The sequence below is a fragment of the Cryptosporidium muris genome, genomic scaffold, assembly GCF_000006515.1.
Source record: "Cryptosporidium muris RN66 scf_1106632373425 genomic scaffold, whole genome shotgun sequence".
NCBI classification, from domain to species: Eukaryota; Apicomplexa; class Conoidasida; order Eucoccidiorida; family Cryptosporidiidae; genus Cryptosporidium; species Cryptosporidium muris.
In genome coordinates, this window is record NW_002196577.1 from 107,362 (window position 1) to 122,379 (window position 15,018).

At 29.5% G+C, this 15,018-nt stretch overlaps 9 protein-coding genes across 9 annotated transcripts, besides 10 other annotated features; 5 read left to right on the forward strand and 4 right to left on the reverse strand.

The window, feature by feature from the left end:
• Nucleotides 1-127: 127 nt before the first annotated feature.
• CMU_035720 (uncharacterized protein) lies at nucleotides 128-976 on the reverse strand (the record flags this gene model as incomplete). Its single annotated transcript, XM_002141712.1, has 1 exon — nucleotides 128-976. The coding sequence occupies one exon, from the start codon at nucleotides 974-976 to the stop codon at nucleotides 128-130; it is 849 nt and encodes a 282-aa protein (XP_002141748.1).
• Nucleotides 977-1,173: 197 nt separating this feature from the next.
• Nucleotides 1,174-1,206: a sequence feature (AT_rich).
• A 203-nt stretch (nucleotides 1,207-1,409) lies between these two features.
• Nucleotides 1,410-1,443: a sequence feature (AT_rich).
• A 260-nt stretch (nucleotides 1,444-1,703) lies between these two features.
• CMU_035730 (uncharacterized protein) lies at nucleotides 1,704-2,357 on the forward strand (the record flags this gene model as incomplete). Its single annotated transcript, XM_002141713.1, has 1 exon — nucleotides 1,704-2,357. One exon carries the CDS (start codon nucleotides 1,704-1,706, stop codon nucleotides 2,355-2,357), a length of 654 nt encoding a protein of 217 aa, XP_002141749.1.
• A 46-nt stretch (nucleotides 2,358-2,403) lies between these two features.
• Nucleotides 2,404-2,441: a sequence feature (AT_rich).
• A 228-nt stretch (nucleotides 2,442-2,669) lies between these two features.
• Nucleotides 2,670-2,715: a sequence feature (AT_rich).
• A 141-nt stretch (nucleotides 2,716-2,856) lies between these two features.
• CMU_035740 (uncharacterized protein) lies at nucleotides 2,857-3,975 on the forward strand (the record flags this gene model as incomplete). Its single annotated transcript, XM_002141714.1, has 2 exons — nucleotides 2,857-3,328; nucleotides 3,398-3,975. 2 exons carry the CDS (start codon nucleotides 2,857-2,859, stop codon nucleotides 3,973-3,975), a joined length of 1,050 nt encoding a protein of 349 aa, XP_002141750.1.
• Nucleotides 3,976-4,479: 504 nt separating this feature from the next.
• Nucleotides 4,480-4,505: a sequence feature (AT_rich).
• Nucleotides 4,506-4,573: 68 nt separating this feature from the next.
• On the reverse strand, nucleotides 4,574-6,142 carry CMU_035750 (uncharacterized protein; the record flags this gene model as incomplete). Its single annotated transcript, XM_002141715.1, has 1 exon — nucleotides 4,574-6,142. The coding sequence occupies one exon, from the start codon at nucleotides 6,140-6,142 to the stop codon at nucleotides 4,574-4,576; it is 1,569 nt and encodes a 522-aa protein (XP_002141751.1).
• Nucleotides 6,143-6,479: 337 nt separating this feature from the next.
• Nucleotides 6,480-6,887, forward strand: CMU_035760 (TB2/DP1, HVA22 family protein; the record flags this gene model as incomplete). The annotated part of the gene is made up of 1 exon (XM_002141716.1): nucleotides 6,480-6,887. The coding sequence occupies one exon, from the start codon at nucleotides 6,480-6,482 to the stop codon at nucleotides 6,885-6,887; it is 408 nt and encodes a 135-aa protein (XP_002141752.1).
• Nucleotides 6,888-7,337: 450 nt separating this feature from the next.
• Nucleotides 7,338-7,359: a sequence feature (AT_rich).
• A 970-nt stretch (nucleotides 7,360-8,329) lies between these two features.
• On the reverse strand, nucleotides 8,330-11,503 carry CMU_035770 (uncharacterized protein; the record flags this gene model as incomplete). Its single annotated transcript, XM_002141717.1, has 1 exon — nucleotides 8,330-11,503. The coding sequence occupies one exon, from the start codon at nucleotides 11,501-11,503 to the stop codon at nucleotides 8,330-8,332; it is 3,174 nt and encodes a 1,057-aa protein (XP_002141753.1).
• A 544-nt stretch (nucleotides 11,504-12,047) lies between these two features.
• Nucleotides 12,048-12,068: a sequence feature (AT_rich).
• Nucleotides 12,069-12,484: 416 nt separating this feature from the next.
• CMU_035780 (uncharacterized protein) lies at nucleotides 12,485-12,775 on the forward strand (the record flags this gene model as incomplete). The annotated part of the gene is made up of 1 exon (XM_002141718.1): nucleotides 12,485-12,775. The coding sequence occupies one exon, from the start codon at nucleotides 12,485-12,487 to the stop codon at nucleotides 12,773-12,775; it is 291 nt and encodes a 96-aa protein (XP_002141754.1).
• Nucleotides 12,776-12,778: 3 nt separating this feature from the next.
• Nucleotides 12,779-12,813: a sequence feature (AT_rich).
• Nucleotides 12,814-12,951: 138 nt separating this feature from the next.
• CMU_035790 (RRM domain-containing protein) lies at nucleotides 12,952-13,410 on the reverse strand (the record flags this gene model as incomplete). Its single annotated transcript, XM_002141719.1, has 1 exon — nucleotides 12,952-13,410. One exon carries the CDS (start codon nucleotides 13,408-13,410, stop codon nucleotides 12,952-12,954), a length of 459 nt encoding a protein of 152 aa, XP_002141755.1.
• A 21-nt stretch (nucleotides 13,411-13,431) lies between these two features.
• Nucleotides 13,432-13,460: a sequence feature (AT_rich).
• Nucleotides 13,461-13,603: 143 nt separating this feature from the next.
• CMU_035800 (uncharacterized protein) lies at nucleotides 13,604-14,804 on the forward strand (the record flags this gene model as incomplete). Its single annotated transcript, XM_002141720.1, has 4 exons — nucleotides 13,604-13,647; nucleotides 13,704-14,161; nucleotides 14,247-14,416; nucleotides 14,637-14,804. 4 exons carry the CDS (start codon nucleotides 13,604-13,606, stop codon nucleotides 14,802-14,804), a joined length of 840 nt encoding a protein of 279 aa, XP_002141756.1.
• Nucleotides 14,609-14,635: a sequence feature (AT_rich).
• Nucleotides 14,805-15,018: the final 214 nt, after the last annotated feature.

Here is a 15,018-nt window from a genome sequence, read left to right on the forward strand (position 1 = left end):
TCTATGGGGTATCTGATAAATTCCACGTTATATGCATGTATGTAAATACCGTTATATGCATGCAACTATAAATTTTTTTGAAGAAATTGTAAAAATCAGTCTAGTTTCCAAAAACAAATCTTCAGATTTATAAAGCTATAAACCACCAAAAAGAATTTGGAGTTATTTCTACTGAGTATGAAGTATTTGCTCCACAAGATAGATCACACCATTCTTCTGTGTTAAACTCCTCAAATTGTGAAGTCAATTGACTTAAAGTATTTTTATTTAATTTATCTGCAGCTAATGTCTCATATTGGTTTTTCCAAAACTCTATATCTTTGCAGGCACTAGATAAATCATTTTGTATAGATTTCATTTGTGAAGAGTATGCTATTGAAACTAAGTGGTGGTTATTTTCAGTATCTTGTATCTTTTTGTGAAGCAATTGTACAGCTTCTTGAGCTGTATTTAATTCAGACTTAAGTGATTCTATAAGCCTTTCTAGCATTAATTTTTCAGTATTTGACTCTGCAAGAAGTTTCCATATAATAGCATAGGCTGCTTCAATACTTTGAGATGTTTCCACCATAGAAATGATCTTACAGGTACCATCCGCACTGTCTATTTGGTTCTTCCCAATCTTAATCAGTTCCCTCAGAGCATAATTCTCAAATTCGCTTTTATTACTAGTATTCATATTAATAGCTACAGTATTGCTTGGAATATTATCTCTTTTGTTAGCTGGAAAAGTTAACATCTTAATATTATCTTCAACTGTAAATTCATCTGTTTTACTCTCTCTATAACTATACGCTAATGAATTTTCCTGTAACTTTAAAGTTAAAGCTGCTATTTGCTCACTTTTTTCTTTGATTTCATTCTGAGCTGCACTAAAAGCTTCTTCCCATAATCTTTTTTCAGCTAGTAAGACGTCTAAAGCCCTATCAAGTTCATATTCTTCCTTTTCAGTATCTATTGAAATATTTTCAGTCATGTATTATGATATTATGCATCTTTGTATTTCAAGAACAATATTAAAGAGTTTATATATTCAGATAAAGTATTGTAAAAAGCTGATGAGTAGAGGCGGCAGAATTATTAGATAAATGTTAGTACCAGACAATAAATGTAATTTAACACAGATTTTTATGTCAGATACTGCTCTACATACACTGATATAATATTCCATTCAATTATTTTTTTAAAAAAAATTTTCAATTATTTCAGCCTCACCTAGCTTATAAAGATCACTGAAAAATTAGCGCCAATAGTTGCATGCATCATCCACTAAGGTCTTGTTTCTACTTGTTTTTCTATTTTTCTTTTTAGTTGACTATAAGATTTTTATATCACATAATCTAAATAATATTTATTAGTAATTACTAATATATATGATCTATTACAGGTACAATACTAATTACTTCCTGTATATATATATATATATTACATTTTTTTAATTTTCCTTTCTTTTTAAAGAAGAGAGAAAACCTATAAAGATAAATAGTAAAGAATTCAGATTCTATATTTCTATATTTCTATATAAAAATTATGCTTAAACTCATGTTAATTTCGAGTAGTAGTAGTTAAATCTAAATATTACTTTGCAGTTTAATATTATAGTAGTCCGCGTCGCATCCTCATACGTCTGAAAGTCTGATTCAGTGTGGCCTTAAGTGAAGCATCTTGGAAGATACCTAAATTTTTTAATAATTAGCTAGCAAATGAGTGAACCTGATCCTATTTATTGTACAAGAAGTAATTTTAATTATTTAGAAGGATTAGTAGATATTAAGGTTAATTGTAGTAATGAAAATAGTAAACTAATCTCAAGAATCAATGATTGTAAATTTGGAAGAGCAGCTTCAGAATATAGTTGTAGTGGGGGAAGTATGGTTGGTATTATATCAGATAGTAGTGATGCATCAAACTTAGACTCCTTATCGCCTATCAAAAATGTAGAGTTGTCAGTTTCTGAAGTTTCAACAATATCTTCTGCAAGATCAAATAAAACAGATAAACTACAGAGGGGACGTTCACCAAGCTTGTCTTACACAACTACATCATTAATAGATAAAAGAAATGGTTGTCTTCTTCGTTCAAATAGTAATCGGGTAGTCAAAAATATGGATAATAAATCTACATCTACATTGCTTATTAGCCAGAATGATCGAATGCCTGCAAGTGTTGTCAGTAGAAAAAAGGCCAAAGATTCTCCAAGAAAATTCCAAGGAAGTATGATACTATTTAACAAGCTAAGTAGTTCAAATTCTTTCAATGATCAATCAAGTCAAGATGAGAAAATTAGGTCTTCAATTTGCTTTTTTACTGAAATATGTTCTTGCATGGGATTTAGAGTTAAAAATGTAAATTACTAAGTGCATTTGTAAATATATATCTGAATTTAATTGATTACTTGGAGTGTTTATAATAAGTATTCTTAATTTTTTTAAATATAATTAGCTTAGTATACTTGTATCTCAGTCCACTTAATGTATTGCAATAGAATGTTACTTATTTTGTATACAGATAATTACAAATTAGGACAGGTGATATATCTCACTATATTAAATGAAATATATTGTAACTAAAAATAGTTGTAAATCTACTATACCCAGAGAGTTGGAATATAAATTTCACCTTTAAAGTGCTAGATATAAAGGACCAGTATTTTACTTAGACTCTCAGGCTAATATTAAATAATTTACTTAAAGTATTAAATTTTATAGAATATTTGCCGTCACTTTCTAAGCCACTAAAAACTTCTTGGTACAGGACTTCGCTGTTTATTACTAAGTTTTGCGCCTGTTAGACTAAAATGAGATTGTGAGCTTTGGACATACAACAATTTATTCTAAGCATTTAACTACTGCAAGTATGCCTGCTGATCACAAGCTAATACTAATACCTGAGATTGAAGATTGGAATGAAGACTTGGAACTGGTTGTAATTCCTCACCCTAAATCCTCTAACTTATGTCAATTTATTTATAATAATAAACGTTCTTGTATATATGAACTTAAAGAATGCTCGGAAAGACTACACAATCTACCAATCTCTGCATTCTATAACGATTTATGTATCTCAAAATTAGTTGTTTATATCGGAACTATTGTAGATCCCTTATTTTTCTTTATACCTCTACTCAACTTTGCAAGAAAAAAGGAAGCTAAACACTTACATCTGAAAAAGGTCATATATGAATACTGTAGCTATATTCACGAAAATTTTCAGGAAGAACAGATTGGCAGTGTAAGCTTCTCAATATCTAACCTAAGAAAACTACTGATAATATTTTTAAGGAACCCCAAACTTATAGAGAAAATTACCAGTATCTGCGATGTAATTAGTAAGTATACACTAGCCTCTTTACATTTAATGATGTAAAAATAGTTACTGACTTAATTCCTTGTTACAGATATAGATAGCTCTTCCATGGATAATCTAGATTTTGGTGAGAACTGTGATTTCAACCACTTCTCACTAGATAATAGATTTTATCTTCTGAATGATGAAAAGCTCCAATTTTATTTGTTTAAAAGAATTGAATTATCATCTAGATTGGCAATTGAGCAGAATATTTTATTAAAGGAACACAGTGACCTTTCAAGTAAAAGTAAGGGACAAACACAAGAATTTTGTGTCGATGAAGATTTGGCTAAAATTACTGCTTCAGATCTCGTATTGACATATATACCTAATAATATGCCTCAAATAATTGGATTCTTACAAAATAAATACAACGAAATAACTTTAAATTTAAAATCAAGATTTAGGGAAAATTCCAACTCAGATAGTTTTCGTTACAATAAAATCACTGGTGTAAAACGCCCTATATCAACAGCTTTTCATAAAGGTCAAAATATCATGAAAAGTAGTATTGGCAACTTTAAATTCAGTAAAATGACGAAATTTACTACACATAATACTAAGAGTAAGCCACAAGATAATAGTGTAAGCATACTTAATTTCATAAGAAAGACCGATAGGAGATAGGTCACACTATTATAGATTAATGTGTCTAATTATGAACTATAATCTGTGGGAACTGAAATTTCGCAACATAGACAAACCTTTACAATCTAGAGACAATATCTTAAAAAGTCTATTTTATATGGATGGTTATGTATATCTATACAACGGTGTTGCTATACAGTAATAATGAAGTGTAAAGTGATAAAGTTTTTTTACATGCTTAATAATTGAAAGTATTTCTTAAATACAAGATTTAAAAAGAGATATTTGATTTCCATCTGCGCAAATTGCAAGCAAAAATTCTTATTTCTTTACTACCTGTTGATCTTAATTTCTTTTTTAAAGACGCGATTTAGAAACCGTCAATATTATTACTTGTCAAACTAATTTCTACTCTTTTTCCTAATCATGAATATAGACCTATCTAGATTTTGTATTACTTTCCCACTAAGATAGTGTACTATCGAGATGGTGATACGCAAGTAATATTAGAATCTTTCTAGTTCATATAATATTTTACATGACTATTTTATTAAATAAAAAATAAATTAGATATATCTAGATGTATTATTACTGAAGTGCAATATTTTTATATTTCTGAAGATTTATGTATTAGGCTCTAATCATCAATACCATAAAGCTCAATTAAGTTTGGTAAAGGTTTTGATAGCTCAGCCTCCAAATACTTAACAATATCTTTCTTAATAGCAATTACAGCTGGTGGACTAACTAATTCAATTGTATTTGCATAGAATCTTGCTTTATTAGTTGAAGCAGAATTTTCCATCTGGTTGTTTTCTATGTCTTTAAGGATATCTATGTTTGCTATAACTAGGCTTTGCAAATGCCTATCTTTCAATCTAATGTACCTATTCCAATTATTATTTCTCAACTTAATTTTTTCAGAGAGTATTTCAGTACTTTCTGTATGGTTAACATCATTTTTAATTAGTCCAATATCATATCTGTCATTATATGACCGCAAGTCATCTTCCCATTTATAAGGTGAATACTTTTTACTTTCCGCTCCATTTGAAACGTATTTACTCTTACTACAGCTTTTAATACAGTTTCTATATACTGGACCTTGTTCACTTTTTTGCCAATCGTAAATTGCTCTGCTTTTTTTTGGTCTTTGGTTTTTTGAATAAAGTACCAATCTACAATGCTTCTTTGGATTTTCCCTTATTAAAGTCTTAATTGCATCTTGCCATTCCTCTTCAATAATACTACTATAATTTTGTATACTTTTGCAAGGGTTCATTTTTCTAAGAATAGCAGCATTCATCATTTCTTGTTTTACACTCTCAGCCAAGAATTTCTCAATATTAGGTTGAAAAGTGCACTCTTTCAACGAATTGAAATATGACTCTATATTTTTGTCATCTCCAGTATCAAGCTCAAGATATTTGCGTAATATTGTCATACACGCATCTTTGCTATAAAATTTGGATGACTGGTTAGTTTTTGTGTACATCGATGGTATTAAATTTGGGCTAAATGTGCATTCTGGGTTTAAATCAAATTTTTGTTCTGCATTTCTCTGCTCTTCTAATTTCTTTAATTTTTCAAAATAGTTACTTATTGCTTTCTCCATCCTTGGACCAATATTGGATACTGTTGAGTTATTTTGTAATTTTACTTTCTGACTTCCGGCTTTTATACTATTCTTCTTTATATCTATACTTCTTTTGTCTTGATAATCACTACTTTGGTGCTTATCAGTATTTATATTAAATTTAATTGGATATCTTTTTCCATTAGAAGATCGTATATAGTCAAGCATTAGTTTTAAGAATGAGATGCGACTAATAAAAAGGCACATCTTATTATCCAGCTCAAAATATAATGGATTATTATTAAATTTACTAACAACTAAATTTGATACTTCACTAATAGATTCAGGTATTTCATTTGCTGGCAAGTGAATCGCTTTACTTATTACAAATGGTATGAAATATTGAATTGAAATAACTTGTTGTGTATCTAAAATCCTTGTACTTGGGTCCGTATATTTATAAATATCCATTAAGTTTATTACTTCAGAACCATTTGACAATATCTCAAATAGTTTTAAGATAGATTTCTTTCTCAAACTATTTGCAATTTTACGACTATTTGGATTAATTTGAGGCTGAAATGTAAATGAGTCTTCATTCGGTAAGACACTACTATCATCCTGCTTCATCTCTTGATAAAGTTGAGCTAAGTTTCAATAGGTATTTCTACCTAAATAGATAATAGTTTTATATAAGTAACTAGTTTATGCCCTAACTCTACTAAATTACATGCAATTAAGTTGTCATTCATGACATTTGAAGGGCAGCCTACACCAGCTAAGCAACCATAAGACATAACGTATATGACGCGCAAATATGCGCTATGTGTGCAACTGAAACTCGGTACCTCTGCTAGTGGTTGAGAGTCATTTATAAGACAGGAAGAAAGTAGTCAAATACTTTTCCATACAACTTTACTTTTTTTTAAATAAAAATCTACCTGGTTTGAAGACCTCTATATTTGCAATGATAATAACTATTATCCCATTCCCATATTTGGTGTGCTTTTCTGTACAGTATATTTACCCTATATACTTAACTCTCAATTCAGTTATATATCCTTGCAATAGAAATAACTCCTCAATGAGTGAATTGATACAAATGCTTTCATATTGGGTAATTTGCAGTTCTATATGCTTAGTAGAATCTATATTAGTAGTATTTACGAAGATTCCTTTTTACTATGACGCAAAGTTAATGATACTTCTTTGGCTTATACTACCTACATACAGTGGATCAGGATATATTTTTTACAAGTATGTAAGAAGTATGTATATTCAGCTAATAGAAGACATTAAAAAAGGCTTGTCGGGGAGTTATCCACATATTAAGAAATTTACTGAGACCTATTTGGCACCATCAAAGAGATATTAGTCTAAGAGTAATACACTTTAGTTACTAAATATTCATACTTCTCTTCATTTGTTACTTGCATATAGTTATATTTCTATCTGATATAAGGTGATATTTGATACATACTCAATGTTTTTGTAATATCCTCACAGCAATAAAGTAGGCTGTTACAACTAGGGTTGGTACTTTCCAGGTCACTAACCCATACTATTTTGATAACTCTTCAACTTTTATCTAGCATAATCAACATAGTAGTGCTGCAATATTAAGAATACTTATGTTTTAACACAGTTGCTCTATCTAAAGTGTTTGACTATAAATTTGCAAGATATACTTTTTCACAATTCCTGGAATATCTATTTAACAAACCCAAAAGAACCTTTGTATTATACTTAAAATTTGTCCGATTACAATATAAATACTTCTGAATAGTAGTCTGACTATCAAGATGGTAATTAGTAGCTTGGTAAGAATATTTTAATTAAAATATATAGCAATTAGTACAAATTAAATAATAGATGATGGCTTCTTTACATGAGTGGATTAAACTAATTAAATTAATTTTAGGTATTTCCAGAAACAACACTCAGTTCCTAATTTTCAACAAGATATTTTATTTGATACTATATTTGGCCTCTGTTATGAATTCTAAAGTAGTTATTTTCAGTATATATATCTAAAAATCACTTAGATACCTTAGTTACAAAATGTCTTGTAATAGTAGCCCAGATATAATCCATTCATTTGTTCTATTACAAAGCATTATATAGCACTAAAGGTTGTAAGTAGCAAGATATATTCACTCTTCTTATTAGCTTAATATGTTTTTATTTGTGCCATATACTTGCTATATTTTTCAAATTTGCTTAAAGTAATTTTGATTTATTCACCAAAATTTTGGATCTTCTCTAATGATTTAGTAGTAACTAGGACTTTGTTTTTCATGAATAATATAAATATAAACAAGATATATAAAATATGCTTCAATGAAAAGTGCAAACAAACTTGGAGTGACTTCCAATAATAATCCTTTTTAAGTATAGGACTTTAATCTTAAATTGACCTAGTTTTCCAATTTACCAAGAAATATAACTCTAAGTATCGTACCTAAATTGAGCTATTTGAGAGACAAGACTAGAGTAAAATATCTTTATGAGAGTAAAAAGTACATTACTTGGCTAATTCACCATAAACATATTCTGCAAGAATAATGTCAAATTTTAATTTGTAAGATTATACTTTTACATTCCTTAGTTTTAAAATATCTCTCCCTTAATCCCTACAGCCTAATCAAATATAATTTTTTTGTATATATCTTAAGTACAAGTTCTAATTTTTTTTTCCTTAATAATCTCTACAGACGCTTCTGATAGTAAAGTTATTTGAATTGTTATATATTCACATTCCAAGTATTTCCCGCCTATGATGTTCACAATACTCTTATTAATTTATAGTGCCCATTTTTAGTGATGGTGTTTCATTTCCTCCTCTAATCTCTTTCTAAAGTTTGATAAAGATCTAAATTTCAAATTCGAATTTGTATAAAAAAGTATATGTCCCAAATTTCTTTCATAAAACCTCTTTAGTACTCCAAATATAGATGGGAATTCAGATAACCTCACATTGTTAGATTCGACAATATCTTGAAGCCAAAACCCAAATCTAATACATAAGAATGTTGCTACTTCTAAGATAAGACTATCAAATAGTTTACTTATTTGCTCATCAACTCTTTTTTCTGTCTCATGGAGTAAAATCAAAATTATGTCACTTATCAGTTCTGAGAAGGACATATTACTTATGGTCAAAAGATTTGAGGTACTTTCATATAATTCCTTATCTTCACTCAAGATTTTAGATTGATTTTCTATATTTGTAGCATTGTCCTGCTTTTTCTTACGCTTCAACTCTTGTATAGCTAGTTCTCTATCTAACAAATCAGTTAAAAGTTCGAAGTACTCAATAAATAATTGATATCTCTTCCCACTATCTATAATATTAAATAGTGATAGTATAAAATTCTTGCTAGATAAAATATATGCTAAGAATTTTGAAACCGTACTAGTTGATATAGCACCTTCATTAATTGCCGAAAAAATAACTATTCTTATTTTGTTTGTATAATTACCCATACAAAAACTCAAGTCACTCTCCGTTATACCGCCCCACAATACAAACAAAATACAGAGTAATCTTAACTCTGCTACTTTTTCTCTGTTCAAAATTACCACTTTTCCATTGTTTATAATCTCTAGTATTCCAATAGTACCTCTTCTAACACAAAATGTAAACTGATTTGTAGGTAAGGAATTGACCTTAGATTCATATTCTTGAGATTCAGTTCCTTCCTCTGCAATCTTCCAAAATAGTGAAATAGAAGATTTATAATTTGCGAATAGTCGGCTTAAGTGACTCATGCTTTTATCTCCATGATATAGAATTGTCACTAACAACAAATCAAATAGACTCTCAGCTGACCATAAATTGGAAATCTGAGATTCTTCAGTAACACAAGTCTTTGTTTCTGTAGATTCAGTACATCTTCTTTTTGAAGTTTTATAGTCACCGCAAACTATTTTATCACTGAGTTCTATACGCTCCTCATATCGTTTTGCTACTTCATCATCCTCATCAGGATCTGTCTTACAAAGTATTTTTTGTCCAACCAACGTACGAAGATATTCAACAATAAGGATATTCTGTTTTTCTATCTCAACATCTGAATTAAGTTTAAATACTAGAAGTTCTCTAAGTTTATTAAATTCTCGCAACTGATCAAAGAATTTTGGAATAATGGAAGAATCTGATGATATCAAGAACTTTCTTGCTATTTTTTGGAATTCTTCATTTGGTATGTTTTTAAGCGTTTGTGGTAACAAAAGCCTACACATATTATTCACTATAAGTGATATAAATCCTTGAACAAAACTATTATCCATTTCAAATATTGCAAAACCAAATGTCTCATTTTCCCACAAAATTTTCTTTAGTAACTGTATTGTATCAGTATCACATAATGCTAAAATATAAGCAATATGTTTTTTTGCAATTTTAAGCATTCCAATAGACAAGTAGTAAATAGATGGAAAAATTTTGTAGTTGATAACGATATTATTTGGTGATGTAGAATCTACATTCATCTTTTTATCATCTATATTATTAGATTTACCATCTTCTTGGCTGTTAACTTCATCAACTCCTAAGCCAGATTGAATATCAAAGTTATCTGCACCTAAAGTTTCTTTGAAGAAAAGCTTACCTTTCTCAAATTCAGAACCTAATGTCCATGGTTGTTCAATACAAACATCCACAATTCCTTTTAGCCAAATAGGAGCCCATACATTTTTTAAGAATGAACCTTGTAATTTTATCAAATTCACAGTCACCAAATTCATGTATGCAGTACTAAATAATGTATATGGATTTAATAAGGCATTCCATAAGCAAATTGAAAGACAAATATCATAAGAAGGTGCTATAATAGGTAACTTTAGTAATTGACGAGCCGATTCATATGGAGATTCCATAAAAGATATCAATATATTATCCATGATATGAATTGTCAAATATTCACTAAGACCTAGAAAATCAGTCCTTGGGAATCTTATAAGCAAACTTGGTAAATACTTTGTAATACATCCAGTCTTTATTTTTTCAAAATCAGATAAATTTATACAATCTTTTAAAATCGGTATTTGAGAGGAGTACGTAGAAACAACTTCTGAACGATAAAAACGTAAAATTGATTGTATTCTAGGATATCCTTGATTCTGCCATTCTAAAAGCTTCTCCCAATATTTCTTAAATGGGTTTTCATAATTGTTTTTCATTACTAGGCGTTCACCACAGATTTCTAAAAGTAACTTATCTAAAAATTCAAAGTAACCCAGTAGATTTGAGTTGTAAAATGCGTCCATCTCTCTTAAAATACCTGTATATGTGTATTCCTCTTTCTGGCCATTAAATATTTCGCCTTTATCCTCTAAAAACCTTATTTCATCCCTAATATAAGGTAGTGTATATGCAACTATTGAAAATAATATAAATGAATAGTGTGATACACCATTATATGAAAAGGTATCCTCAATAGAGCTTCCAGTCTGGAGAATAATATTATATATAGCAAACAGCTGAGATGAATCAATTACATAGAAATTTGCGAGCTCAGTAAAAAATAGCAGCGTATTCTTACACAAGTGAAAATTAGATTTCTCGAATTCTGATATGAATATTTCAACACATAATTTAATAATTCGGATAGACACATTTGCTTCTGCTGCAAGTGGTGCAGCCTCCATTAAAGATGTTGACATTAGTGCTGTTAATCCAGCATATATACCAGTTTTATATGGTAGTGTACAAATACATTCTGCCATTGTTTCAGCTATACATGTATAAACCATGTTTGTTTCTTCTGGTCCACTTGCTACTATTGTATGGCACAGTTCCTTCACAGTTTCAATCATTTTATCGCCAATACCGTCATAAGACTCGCCACATTTCACTAGTGCATCTTTTATACGAACTTCCCAATGAACTAAATTTGTTTGAGTATTCTTGGTATTAAATTTCATCATTGAGACATCACTCTTTGCAGTCGTAGATTCCGACATTCTCCTTCCTATTGCACCAAACATTTCTTATATATCCCAGTTTTAATAACTATTCTCACTGATAATACTATATGAATTTGCACTTTTGTACATAAGTCCACAGCTTCCCTTATAAAACTTCTCTTATTAAGTCATTCTAAATGATCTTGAGGACTTGGGCGCTTGGAACTTTCTACTATTAATACTTATCCTTGTATGGGGTCATTTATTTAAATAGTTGAAGTTAGCATCCAAATTTTTATTTTTTGAACTTATATTAGTGAATTTCTATCTATTACATATGTATACTATTCTTACATAGTGATTTTTTAGTCACTAAAGTCTATGGATATCCTCAGGCATCTACTTCTTAAAATAACATATATACTAATTTTCTTAAATATATTACCAAAATTGGCTTTTTTTTATCTGTATAATTTCATATATTCTCATTACCTTTTATCATCGGTATACTTCTGATACAACTACTTTTAATATTATAAAGCACATATTTTCGTTTTGTTTTCAATGTGTTCTAAAATATTCACTTAATTATTAATCAAGAAGTCAAAAGTATTAGAAGTTTCAGATTTTATATAAATTATATAAAGGTATTACTATCGAAATTCTCGAGTAGTGATATATTTGCAATCTACAACCGGGAAATCTTAAGAATTGAAAAAAAACCAAAATTATAAGAAATAGATAACGAAATAGTTAACTATAAATGATCTTTTCAGTGACCCTTAGTCATTCTTTTTAGTATTCCCACTTTCCTAAAATTTCACTGGCTATCTAGTATCAGAATCTTTAATCATTGTTGGTAGTGAATGTATTGTATTTCAAAAATCTCATACAAATTAAAAATTCTCTTTGAAAACAAATATCTCTGCTACTCTTAACTTTATATTAGAGGAATTTCACTCAAAATTCTTCATTATAGTATTACAAACCGCCTTACTACACCGAAGTAGCTATTACACAACAAGATATAATTATATTTTGTACCTTATTTACACTTATAAGATGGTTACTGTAAAGAAAAAAGAAAATGATGATTGGAAAAGAAACCAGGAGGTAAACAAAAAATTATCGGAGAAAATTGCAAAGGAAACTTGGTTAGCTCCTTTCCTTTCAAAAAAAGCTTATAAAAATAAACAGAAGCTAAAGCCTTCTAGGAAAATACTTGGAATTCAGAGAAATAGCAGGAATGTTAAAGAAATATGTAGTAATGCGGATATACTATCTCTTAATTCAGAAGTAGAGAAAACATTACAACTTTTAAAACAAAGGCGTCTTAGAAAGTCTAATTTGTAGAAGTTATATTTGTTATATTTAATTTTTTCTTTTTTTTTCATACTACAGCTGCATGAGTATTATATAAATGAAATAAAGGTAGATATTAGTAAGAAATTTCCATTCTCTTTAAGAATTGTGTTATTAATGTAAATTATTAGAATTACTGGAAACAGCTCTATAAGATCTATTCTTTACTATTTCTTATCTTTATCAGTAGTGTGTTTGTACCTTCGTTTCTTGAATATTCGGACTGTATTGAGTGGATTGTTAACTCCTTGTTTATTCATTAATATGTCAAACTTCTTATTTTTCTCAGAGTCGATTTCCCTATCTTTCCATCTTGATCTCTTCAAAGTTATTGGACGACTTCCAATGTACTTTCTATTCATTTCCTTCAATGCTCGCAACATGTCTTGCGGATCTCCAAAAGAAATAAAGCCATATCCCCGACTTTTATTTGTATATTTGTCTCTAATTACCTTACACTTTTGGAATGAAGGGTATATTTGAAAATTATTTGCAAGAACTTCCTCTGTTATATCATTCCCTAAATCTCCACAAAATAGTCTATAGTCGTTTTCAGGCCATTCATTTAAGGTATTATCAACCCAAACCTGGCCTGCTGCTTTTCTTAATCTAACATGTTCCGCCATATAAAATTAGTGAGATTTAGGTAAATATAATATTTTCAAAATAAATATATCTATGTATAGGTGCCAATTGAATCTAAATTTTTGTAACTTTGGATTCACTTTTTTTGGATACCTTAGAGCAGTATTTAGAGATTTACCGCATTCAGTACTATTTATTAAGAAAAATCCTAGTGCATTGAGGAATTACTCTAAGATGTCTTCAGAAAAGTCTTTTTGGGATTTCTGTAGGGATTCTAAGTAAGTCTTCACTATTTATTATTACTATATGTATATTATACAATTTATATTTGCAGAGGCTATTTTACTGTAGAGAGTGGACAGGGAAATCAATTATCAGCAGTTGCTACTGTACATGATAAATATAATGCGAATACTGTTATAATATGTCATGGACTATTTTCATCTAAAGATAACCGACTTTGTCAGACAATTGCAAAACATTGCAAAGTAAATGCAGTACGCTTTGATTTCCATGGAAATGGAGAATCCCAAGGTATTAAAGATTGGAGTTTCGGAGACTACAAAGCAGAAGTTATACATGACTTGAGGAAGATTATTGAGTTTCTTAGGTCCCAGGGGTTAATTACTATTGGAATTATTGGTCATTCAAGGGGTGCAGTTGAAGCCATTATGTACTCTTGGCTATATGATGATATCGACTTAATTGTCAGCATAGCAGCTAGATACAACCTAACAAGTTCAATTATTTCCAAATATCTCACCCCCGAACAACTTAAGGATCTTAATTCTGGTAAGTCAAAATACAAAGTACTTACACCTTTTGCACTGTCTAATATACTATCCACTTTATACTACTTTATATTATCAAAAATCAGGTGAAATTGAATTTGCAGAAATCTTGCCAAGAGATAATATTCCGAGAAAAATATCACTGAAATGTATTGAGAAAAGAAGCGAAGTTGATTACAAATTACTTCAGAATGTACATAATACTAAGTATTTCCTACTAATTCATGGAACAAAAGATGAAGTCGTTGATCCTCAAGTAAGTTTTTTGCAATTCTCTGAACCATAGTGGTTTATACATAAAAATTGGCCATAAGTACATGGAATTTGTATCTTCTTATTTAATAGAAGTTAATGCATGGTTATACTAATAACCACTTTCATTACAACCAAAGGAGTCTTTTCTGGAGAGTACTATTTATATGGCAACCTATTAAATCTTTTTTGTACCTTATTAAATATATTTTAAATTATTTTAGGACGTAAATGAGATTGCAAAATTTATTCCTACTCATATCCCACATGAAATTGTGATGATTGAAGATGGAACACATGCCTTGTCAGAAACTCCGGAAGTGCGCTCAATAGTTAATCTACATATTAATCGTGTAATATCATCATTCTTAGAAAAATCTAGATTTAATTAGATGACATAAGAGATAGGGCCTACTAAATAATTGAACACGTTTGAATAAGTCGAGAATATAAAGTTGGATTTAACTCTAGAGTTTACTTTTCCGTCCAAATTTGTCCATGTTTACTAGTTCGTATACGACATTACTGCCTGGAATGTCTCACACCCGCACATTTTGTGCTTAGGTCCACCTTGACATTTTGGAATCTAGACAAAATCTATAACAT